This window comes from Planococcus citri, chromosome 5, assembly GCF_950023065.1.
Source record: "Planococcus citri chromosome 5, ihPlaCitr1.1, whole genome shotgun sequence".
Classification (NCBI taxonomy): domain Eukaryota; kingdom Metazoa; phylum Arthropoda; class Insecta; order Hemiptera; family Pseudococcidae; genus Planococcus; species Planococcus citri.
In genome coordinates, this window is record NC_088681.1 from 36,243,825 (window position 1) to 36,255,871 (window position 12,047).

The 12,047-nt window shown below is 31.5% G+C and overlaps 1 protein-coding gene across 3 annotated transcripts in view; it reads right to left on the minus strand.

The window, feature by feature from the left end:
• LOC135848514 (very long chain fatty acid elongase 7-like) overlaps positions 1-12,047 on the minus strand; it is a 56,874-nt gene that overhangs the window by 2,866 nt on the left and 41,961 nt on the right. For all 3 annotated transcript variants that reach the window (XM_065368431.1, XM_065368432.1, XM_065368433.1), the window contains 3 exons: positions 7,623-7,698; positions 2,913-3,103; positions 634-714 (listed from right to left, as the gene is read on the minus strand). In XM_065368431.1, coding sequence (XP_065224503.1) covers positions 634-714; positions 2,913-3,103; positions 7,623-7,677 — 327 coding nt within the window. In that variant the 5' untranslated portion in view covers positions 7,678-7,698. The remainder of the gene's footprint in view (positions 1-633; positions 715-2,912; positions 3,104-7,622; positions 7,699-12,047) is intronic.

Consider the following 12,047-nt stretch of genomic DNA (forward strand, 5'->3'; position numbering starts at 1 on the left):
GACTTAATTCGTACTCGATATCTATTTTGAAGTTTCTGAATTTTTTAAAATTCAAAAAAAACATCGACAAGTATGATAAGCGAATTCCCACGTTGGAAGGCATGGTCTAATCATTCTTAGGAAAAATATTTAGCCCCTCGTCATATCTTCTGTACCTCCCTCCCATAACGTGAAAAAATATTTACTTATCGGTAAAAATGATTTTTCTTTAATTTCCAATTGAATAATTTTGAATTTGAGCGAAATAATAAACTCGCCAAAGAGAATTTTTGGAAATCTTTTCAAATTTCTTTCAAGTTGTTTTTTTTGTTGAAATTTCTTTTCGAAGGTTCAAGGTTCCATAGTCAAAAATGGATCACATTTTTTTTTTTTTTTTGATTTTTTTGCTGTAGGGAAAATTTAAATGAACCCATCTCCCTGCAAAATTAATGATCTGCTAAAATTTCGGGATGACCAATTGATCTGACAGCTTCCACAATTTCAAATTTTGTGAAATTCTCGCAGCATTTCGAAACAATTTGGAACAGTTGCATCAGAGATGATTCAAAGAACAATTTGACCTGAAGAGACCATTTCATCTGTCTTTTTATCTATCAGTGTGGTTTTTCATACGTATAAAATTCTTCAACTCACTCTGAGGGCAGCTGGTGATTCAGAGTAGTCCACTGGTTCACATCTTAAACTGTATCCTCTCATCCATGCACTATCCATAGCCTGAAAAAATATGAAAAATCAATTAGTTCCATTATTAGAATAATATACACAGCTACCAACTAACAAAAGTACAGAATTAATACAGAACGTAGACAAAAAAGAATTGGTTCAGACGAAACTAGATTGAAAGAGCATGCAAAAATGTTCCATCAACTCAAATTTTAGATGCTGAAGTTCATATTCTTAATTGTACTGCATTTTAAAAAAAAATTCAAATTTGTAGGATTAAAATCAAAATTCGACTTAATTGAGCTAGATGTATAAATTTAGTAAGTACATATAAACTTTACACCCTTCTCCTTCCCACCATTTAAAAACTGTTTTGAGTAGTTTTCAACAGTCTAGAATTGCATATTCCGCGATAACTTCGCTTCAGTAGGTATAATCTTGAACGTTGAAAAGAGTGATATTTTCCTAAACCTACAGGTTATGGCTCCTTCAAACTTCGGGTTAGACAATAATATCACCACAGCAAAATTTACTTAGTTTACGAACTCCTGCTCACTTCTACTATTGAAAACGTGTTTCAAGGTGTATTTTTTTAATGGTGATTGGCTCCTTCAATTTCATAGTTAGGCAACATATCCATCTCGCGTTTGGAGTGAGCGGTAAGAAAGGTGTAAGCCGAACAACGTTATGATCAACACATTACCAGAGTAATCCAAAGGTGCTCAATGCTCATGTCGGAGCGTTTTTCTTCTTATTTAGTTTTTCTAAAACGAGTCCTTTTTGAAAAAAAAATAAAAAGGCAAGATTTCAAAAATCGAAAATTAAATTTTCAAAATAGGTTTTAGGGTGGCCTGTTTGACAGATAAAAAGAAAGCGTTTTCCATAACTGTCCATTTCTACAATATTAAAGGAGCTTTCAACTGAAAAATTTCATAAACTTCTTTGGCTCCAGCTTCTTCAATTTCGAAAATCATCATAAAATTTGTAATTTTTCATTTTTTTGGTCACTTTTTTCGACTTTGAAGATAAATTACTTATTGCATTGAAAAAATGTTTCATTTTAATCATAAGAAGTCGTGAATCATGCCAAAATCCATTCAAAAATATTATTTTTGTAAATTTTAGAATGCAGACCATTATATTTTCTTTTTCAATTTCCAAACGAAGCAAATTAAAAAAAAAAACGAGGGGTAATTTGAATTTTTAGCAAATAATGAAGACACAATACTTATGGGTGAGGAATTTCAATCTACTAAATCAGTCAAGACTGGCAATGAAAGTATCTTGTCACACTTTTCAACTCGTAATGTATTATTTAAAAAACAACAACGACGTAGAGGTAAAAAATGAGTTTCTTTGGAAAATTTTGAGCCTCGAAACAGCATAAAAAATATATCATTCTCTGGATTAAATTAGGTATCGGCGGTAACTTCGTATCTTCTTTCTTCGCACAAAGCCTATAATTTTTACAAATAACCATGCAAAATAATACACCCGAAGTAAGTATCCCTCGATAAAACAATTTCATCAATCCAATAATTACCTACAACTACCTACATCGACGAGGGAAAAAAATTATTTTCTGGAAGGTTATTCGAGTACACAAGCGCCAATTCAGCCTACAAATATCAGCACACAAAAAACTAGGCATATGTGGATACCGGAGCGTATAAAACATTATTTATAGACATAAAACCAATAATTCGGACCCGGATCAAAAAATAAAATAAAACAGGGACCTAAATTCCAAAATTTTGTTACGCTGCTCACGCTTTTGTAAAAGTTGATACAAACGATTATACGAACTCAAAGAATCGGCGATTTTTCAAAGATGGTACGTTGAAAAGCGTGAAATATGATTAATCCGACAATAACGACCAAGGCTAAACAGGGCACCGTTAACACTCGTGTAAATACACATAAATATTATACCGATGTGAACAACCCTTGGTAAAATTTGTCGCCAATTCAAGGTAAAAATACTCGTATACCGCTTCGAGTGTTTCTTTACATTGATATACGTAACTTATAAATACACATCATGTAGGTAGGTAGTATGTGTAACGGCCTTATACATTTAAATTACTTTGGATTTGATAAGTAATACGCCATTTGCACTGTTATAGGTCAAGCGCCTCTATGCGTAGATATTTTTTGTCATAATTTCCAATATTGGAACTTGAATAAATCAAATTGGATATAAATTACCTAATTATTATGATACGTACTTACGAAAGCAGTAAACTTACCTCGTAAAATAACCACGTAGAAAATATAACTTGAACGAAGTTATAAATGAGTAAAGTTTTTCGTAACACGAATGGTTTACGATTTTCCATGTATTTTGGTCCGATTACTTTGACAATCAAGACGTACGATAGACATACCAACATCGTCGGGAATGGACTGCTCATCAGGAACCAGTCCTTTACTCGAGGATCTGAAATAAATACAAAAGGAATTAATTAGGTACCTAACAATTTTTTCAAAATATGTGTATAGCTTCATCAGAGATGGGTGTTGCAAAAATAATCCCTAATAATTTATCTTCTACGATTGCAACAATTTTCAAAAATTCGTCCCCACCTCCCCTTCTTTTAAAATGAATTGATCTATCAGTGTAAAATGCAACATAGATTAAGCACATCGTTTTCAAAAGGTGCAGCATTACGAATAGAAATACTCACAATTTATCAAGTTATACAGTTTGTTTACATTCGGTAAACAAGAAATGAAGAAATCTTAACCTCTCCTCTTATTCTCCATCGAAGGTAATTTTTTCTTATTTACTAATAAGTTTTTTCGTGTATTTTTGCGAGTATATTTCCATACAATCAATCATTTAAAGCACGTAGGTGTCTATTTATTTCTTAAAAATATGTATATTCGACGTTCTCGTTGAGAATTAATCGTCGTAGCGTGTAATTTGAATAATGGTTGTAGAAGAAGGGTTGAAAGTAAGCAAATGTAAAAAATCACTGCGCACGTGAATTTTAAGGTTTTTTTAATATTGTTTTTGGCCCACTATTGATAAGACTTTTCCGTTATAGACGATAATGGAAGTGCACTGAAAATACCTGTGTACACATTTTAATACATCTTAAAATGTACATAAAATTCTATTTTACAGAGGCATTAATTTTTTTTTACTTTCAATTTGAACATTAACTCAGTGACAGTCTGATAGGAATAGGTAGACAGGAGGAGTAAAAACTTCACAAAGTTCTTCTCCAAGTTCAAGGTTTCCTGATGTTTAAAACCAGTTTAAAGCTTATTCGTAAGTATGTAGCACTGAATAGGTAATTAAATTCCTAGTTACTTGCTGAGTACAATTGTGAAACGATGAAAGCTATATCAAAGAATGAATTCTAATGCATTTACGAAAATTTATCGTGCCATCGTTCAAAATGTTAATTTTGTTCTAGAAATTTATTTCAAAATGGCAGTCGACACATTGAAAATTCTTACTTTCGTTGCTTCACTTTCGATGATTTTTAAGAGGTGGTTTCTCTTCACCATTTTTCAATGTTTAGGAGAGGGGTGTATAAGGGAGTCAGCCAATCAGGCTAAAATAAAGGGTTTCAAAAATTTTATAAAGTTCAAAATTTTGGTATACCTATTGAAGATTTATTTTTTTGAATTCTTTATGGATTTGAAGGGCAACAGGGTCAAATAAAATGACCCTCCCCCCTCACCGGTCTTTTATAGAGATCACTCACAAAACAAAATGGTGATTAAAAAAACAAACCAGCATAAAAAACACTCGCAGAAGATTTTTAGTCTTTTAACACAGAATGTCCCAAAAAGAGGAGAAATACCTGAAGTGAATTTTGAATACTTACTAGCTAAAAACAGGCTCCAAAAGATCTGATAATATTTTTGGTAAAAAATTTACATGTTCCTAACTTTTTTGTAATAATTGAAGCAAATGCAAATCACTGAAATTTCTAATGTTTTTTTTTTTTTTTTTTTTTTTTTTTTTGTACTTAAAAAAGGTAACTAACAAATTTTTTTTCATAATTTTTTTTTATCATAATTGATTGGAAAATATGCAAACGCTGATTTAGCAATTTTTCTCATCAACATTGCCAAAGACTCCAGTGAACAGTAAATACTTCGATTTTTTTTTTTAGTTTCAAATTCCATAAGTCAGATAATACCTATCGAAATTTTCTATGTTTTGTAGAGTGATCCTGTTCATATACTCGTGGACATTTTTTGTAATTTTCTGCTCTTACTAAAGTTTTTAGTTTATACCTTATTTTAAAAATTTCATGAAAATTTTGACTTCTCAACTACGAGTAAAAATTATGTGATGACGAGAGGTCCATGCAAAAGTTGAAAAAAATATTTAAAAAGTAAGTACTCAGTAAAAAAAAAGTTTATTGAAAGTTCTCAATTTATGTGTCAGAATTCTTTGAAATAACCTTCTTGTAAAGAAAAAAAATACCCACTAGTCTCCTCAGCAATGTTGGTCTCCATATGTACAACTCTGTCAAAATTGAAAAAAATTTAAAAATGAAAATGAAGAAGAAGTGAATGAAAATTTTTCAGAAATTTACAATTTTTGCGACAGAACTCTAAATTGAAGGTACCTACGTCTTAAAAAAAAATTTCTCAGTCTTTCAAATAATTTTGGTTCCTATAAGTGCAATCCCCAACTCCTTTTGAAAAAAAATGTTGAAGATCTGAAAAACATATTTGTGACGTGCTCTACGAGAATCGACCTTAGGTAAAAAAATGTGTTTTGAGAAACATGCATTTAAAGTTTTGAAGTGTGTTTTCGCCTTATTTTCGGGTAGGTATGCAACAGAAACGTCTCCAGTAGTTTCGTCTAGGTCCCCTTTAGCTCTGTGACTGTTCGTGTAAACCAGTCATAACTGTAAGGTCCTATGCTGCCACGCTAGCCACGTAGCGCAGCTGATGGACCATCACGCCGGAGGTACCGAGTTCAAATCCCTCCTAACCCAACAATTTTTTTAAAATTTTTTTCAGTTGTTTTTTTTATTGTAATATTTTTTCAAGCAGATTTTTCACTGAAAATGAAATTTATTCTACTTTTTCTTCTTTTAAAAAATTAATGAATTAACAAGTTTTTATGAAGTGAAATACACGAATGGGGCTTGATAAGTGTTTGTATGCAAATTAGGTTATTTTTTACTGCCAAAATCATAAAAAATAAAAAAATTGAATTTTGAGTTGATTTTGGCCCTACCCCTCAACTTTGGGGTCGATTTCCAAGGAAAGTAAAAGAGATAGGAAGTTGCGGTTTGCGCCATTGGAAAGAGCGTCTTTTTTTCTATAATAATCGCTCATCAACTTGAAAACCCTTTTTTTGACCTAAGGTCGATTCTCGTAGAGCACGTCACATTTTGTGCCAGAACCAATGTTTAAAAAAATTCTCCCCTGTTTTCTTGAAAAATATTTGCTTTCTCCACAGTTGAAAAAAAATACAAAAAAATAACTCGAATGAGAGATGGTTTTTTTTGGGTGGGGGGGGAGAGAAGAGTTTATTTAAAAAGGATGTCATGCAAAGGCATCGTGACACAGAAATTGAAATTTAAAAAAAATATTCATCGACTCTTGATTATTTTTTTTTGTTTTTTCGATTTTGATGGACTTTGCATAGGAGGACAAACATATTTTTTTCGAAGACTGATGTGAGTTTTTTTTCTTAAAAATAGAGTTATGATGAGTTCTGTCTCAAAAATTGAAAATTCGAAATCACAATTATCCGATTGTTTTCAATCTGGAGAGGAGGGAGGACTATCTGTAAGTTGGGGCACCACTTTTTTGGGACTTATGGAAAAATCAAAAAATGAGGAATTATTTCTTCATAATATCCGACAACTTTCACGGACGATAGCATAAAAAAGCGAAAAAAACAAACCTAATATTTTAGTGATCATTTTGATATGCACTTTGGATACCCCTGGTCCTAATTTAGTCAAGTTCGGGCCATTTATCTTTTTCTAATCGCGGTGTATCAAATTTCAAAATCAAAATTTTAATAAAAAGAACAGAAAAATTTTACAAAAACCAATTTTGTTGATTTCAAAAATGAAGAGAGAAGCTATAATTTGTGTTTGAACTTGGAAAAATTCTCAATTTCGAAAACTTTGGAAAACGTAATTTTTATTTTGGCGGTGGCGGGATGTTCATCTTTTAAACAGTTTGATAGCCAAAACAAAGTTTACTAGCTATGCCTCTATAATTTCACACAAGAGTCTATTGTGGGGCTGTTTATTCATCTAAGCTTCTGGAAAATTACACATCATTTGAGTGACCAGTGAGACTAGTGAGTACCTACATGTATCATACATTACTTAGAGAAGTCATCATTAATCGATTATTTTTTATAAATTCCAAGGCAAACGAGAATCGTTCAATGTGTAACAAAAATACGTGAAAATATTCGCTATAAACATTGTAGGTACGTAGTAGGCTACTTATCGTGGAAAAACAAAAAAAAAAGAAAATTACAAGCACCTATATAATATGTTTATAAGCGATACCTATATGAGCAGATCGTTATCATCCAGACTCATTAATTTTAAACCAATTCGAGTCGAAATGATTATCACGGGTAATTACATGTATGTACTAGGTATAGCCAGGCGATTAAACATTGAAATGATGCGAGAGAGAACAAATGCTGTGCAACGAATGAATCGTAACACACGAGACAAAAAAATTACCTAGGCTGTTTGGCGAGATGGTTTTAGAGAATCTAGTCTAATTGGATACGATGATGAGAAAAACTCGAGAGATTCGGAACAATGGACTATGACACGTCCTATATGCATTTCATTATGATACTTCGATAATACCATTTCCAAGTAAGACTCGAAATTTCATTATGTAAAAGATCAATATCGAAGTTATTGCGAATATTTTTTTTTCATAACCACGTGAGAATTTGCTACGAAGGTCGTAAGACGAATAAAATTTTCACTTACCGCTGTAATCATTCATCAGTACTCTGTAGCCGTCTACAATCCGATGGAGCACCATTTTGGCGATTTATTTATCGATCTGCGAACAAAAAAAAAAAACAGAAAACAATAAAAATCTAGTATTTTCATCTCTAACATATTTTACACATAGATTATAGAAAATGCACCGCGATGAGTACTTAGCGGCCATTTTACGCGATGTGTCATTGACGTAACTATGATAGTGGTTAAAAAAAAATACATTTTTTGGTTTCACTTTCTACAGCTCTCGTACATAGATTTCCCTTTTTTAAAGGAGATGACCTTGACTTAGCTCCTTATTCAGAATATTTTACACCCCACCCCGATTGGCCGGTCATTTCGACATAATTACATCAAGGAACGCGTACGCAGTGCCACGAAGGTCTACATTATATTAAAAATTTCTTTCATCCTATAGTTAGACATCTTTGTATATGCGTAACGTATATGCACCGAAGACCGACTCGATTATTCGTAAAATAAACTGGTTTAAAGTATATATATAGACTCTACTACATACTAATAAATCTGCTATCGAATTATTTTCGTTACGTATATTCTTATTAGGTCATTAACACGAAGATTTTTTTTCTTCATAAGAATGAATTAGATATGCAAATAGCCACGCGAGTTGATCCAGCTACCGACCTGGGGACCTGGCGCAGCGAGATGCGTTCTCTCAATGGGATAACCGATAGGTAGATAGAGATACATACGTAAAATCTAGCGTGCATTTATTCATAAGCTGAATTTACGACGATTTTTTAAATGCAGAGATTATAAATGAAGTTGTAGAAATTATTGAATTGATAATTATGTTCGAAAAGATATTTACGAAACAATTTTTTTTTTTTTAATTTACTTAATTAATATTAATTTAATCTATAAATTTTCATTTCTTAATCGATTCACTCGATACCTCGAATCTTCAAAATTACATAAAAAAGCGACGCCAAGTGAAAAATTGGATCAAGATTTTCGAAATTTCAAATTGGTTTCAATAATATTTATTTAATTTTGAAAATTGATACATTCCTCAAATAAAAAAAATTACTCCAATTTTCGATTTTGAAAAGATTTTATTCTAGAATTTGAAATCCAGAAAAATTTGCACTGAAATACCAAGATATCTACATACCAATTTTTAAAATCAACTAATCTTTTCTTTTTTGGTATTTTTAATAATTATTTTGAATTTTTATTCAAATTTTAGGAAAAACTTCCACTTGAAACGAAAATTTGTCAATCTTAAATAAAATTTCAAACTGACATAACTTGGTCATGGGACCCTAGGTATCTTCAACCTCGATTTCTGAAATAATGAATTTTTTCCAAAACGAGAAGCCTTTGTGGCATATTTTTTATTCTTACATAATATTTTTAAAAAATCCTTTTGGAATTGAAAAAAATAATCAAAAAACCTGCTGCAAGAAAAGGATGATGCTTAAATTTTTATTCTGAGCAGAGGTTCTCATTTTCAAAATGTTTTTAATAAAATTGTAGTCGTCAACTTTTTTTATTCGAAATTCATTTGCAAATTATAACACTGATTTTGGCTAAGTTTTCGGGTCAGTAATTGTTGCAAAAATTCTACTCACTTCAATTTTTCACTCTAGCTTCTCGAATCAAAATGTTAGAAATGTCACTTTTCAGCTCGAAATATTTTTCCCGAATCATAAAATTCCAACTGATGGGAATTTATTTTCAAATTTTCTGTTTAAAAAGGAGGTAATTTGAGAATTTTTCACCCAAAACCCAAATTTTCAATAAATTGGTCACCAATTTTTCCAAAGAGGGAAAATGGGGAAGGAAGGAAAGAAGGGGACAGTAATAGCGCTTTCAGTTCTTGCTCTAATCAGTTTTGAACTTGAATTAGTGATGAGTCGGCGAATAAAACACTCAGAACCATCGACTTTCATAGGATCAAAAATTAACGATTTCTGACTTGATGCAATACTTGACTATGATCAGAAAATATAAACCTCGGATACAAATATCTTTAAGGTCGTAATTTCTATGAAATTACATCTTACCGAAGGGCTGAAAAATGAACATTTCTAACCATAAATCTCAACCTTTCTCAACCAGAAGTGCAATTTATTCAATTTCAAAACATGACCAGCCAGGTGGTTTTTTTTTCGAAAATTGATAATCTCAAAATTCACATCTGAACCAAATACATACTTTCGTCATATATAGAAATTTTAGAGGAATTAAAAAGGAACTTCTAATGTTTTTTTTTAGTCGTTTTCGTCGAAGTCAGTTTTTTTTCAATTTGGAAAAATGCACTCATCATAAGGAGGAGGAATAATCAAAGATTTTCAATTTCTCTGAACTTGACATAAATAATGACATATTTCGAGTTGATATTAGTCTATAGGTTGAGTGGTCCGGGAGGCGGTTCAAGGGTTCTCAATTTTTTGTAAAAATGTAAAAAAAAAAAAACAGAAAAAATTGACAAACTCTGTGCAAACTCGAGTTGATGTGTAGTTGTTGTTTATATGTAGGCCTTTTTTTTTGTATTTCCTTCCTTTAGGGGGACGCTAAATTGAAGTTACAAGTCCCTAATTTCCATACCCCTCTCCCCCCGGCCACTGAGTTTTGAGGGAAAAAAGTCCAAGTACCTAAATTATTTTTTTATTGTTTAAAAAAATGTTGAACTTTTTTGAAATAAAATTTTGATTACGTTTTTTTTACTCTTCAAGTACTAATGTTCCATAATTGAAAAATTGCAATGTGACAACCTTGACAGATTTTGTATTTAGATAATTTTAAACTAAAAAAAAAATCAAAATTTTTTAAAAAAGTTACCATTTTATTTACTTAGGTAGATATTTTTTATTTTTTTCAAATTCTTTCATTTTTTTAGTTTTTATGGCAAGTTTTAGATCCTTTTGAATTTTCCTTCCGCGCTCCCTCACAAAAAAAGCCTGTTTATATGTACGAGCATGTGTACTTACTTACTTCAAAAAAAAGTGGGCTATTTGAAAGTTAAAAATGCGTGTTTTGCCCAGAAGATGTACTTGAAAAATTTTCAAAAAATTTTCATGAATAACCTTCAGTAGTGTCTAATATCTCTGAAAGTTTGAAAAAATTTGGATGGAAACTATTAAAGCAGAAATTTTTTAATTGAAATTGCAATTTTACCCCTTTTGAAGGGTTTTGGATGATTCGGCGATTTGAAAATTTTATCACGAGGGTTTTGGACCATAAAGAACAGCTTTTGTTGGTTATACTTTAAAAATCAGAGGATAGAACCAAATCTCTTATTTTACCCGGCTATATGCTCTTTTTTTTTGAAATTGGCAACAATGATCAAAAAAGTTGCAGCTCCAAAATATTTCCCCAGTTTTTTAAACGGCATCATTTGATTTCTTGGCTCAATTAGGTAATGGGAAATATTTAGAAAGAAAAAATTTCCGAGACGTGAATTTAACCAAAAATAATGGACTTACGAATTTCAAACCGCTCAGTAGAGCCTCAAAAATGGTCTTGGATTTTAATGGCAATGGTCTTGGTCGACGAGCGCAGAATCTCAAAAAATAACATCCACTGTAACTGGGCTTATTTTTTCCAAAACAGGTTGGAAAAATGCTAGAGCGAAAAAGTCACGATTTTTTTTTTCAAATATGGCCTCTCTTTGGGAATCCATATCGTCCCTCCAGGAACACCTCTGGTAACTCATCATTTTTACAATATTTTTATATAATCAAAATAAGATTACATCCGTGACGTCATCGATTTTAGAGAAAAAATAAATGGTTACTCTACGTCCAAGAGTGATTTTTGCTATTTTTTCAACAGTTTGTGACGTAATGGACGTATAATTGGTACAATCGGACCATTTTTTTCAAAACTGTGAGTCTTTACAACATTAAATAACAATAATTTAGGTATCTTAAGCAATAATTCTGCACGTGCACGTAAACAATAACATTAGATACCTGGATTAAAAATTCCAAATTAAGAAAATTTTCTCAAACTTGACTGTAACGTAAACAAAACATCGAGTCACTGATACACTTCAAATATTTTTCGAAACTCGCTTCGGAATATTTTTCTTTTCATCACTCTACGAAGTCATTATAGGTATATAGTCATAACGACGGAAAATCAAACCGAAGAGTACTATAACTTACCACCTTGAATGGAAAAATCCTATACTACATCACAAACAAAAAACACCATTTACCATCTACTAATCAACTTCGACACAGAATCAAAACTGAAAGGAACCATTTACATTTACATTTTACGTATTAAAACGATTCTCGATTCTTGTGATAAAATTTATGTCACGCATTTAATTACCGAAAAGGACCGCGACACAAATATGCCACTTTTTCCTTTCATTAACAAGCCTGCTGTTTTAAACTTTGACTTGGTAGTTGTATAATCCTATTATAA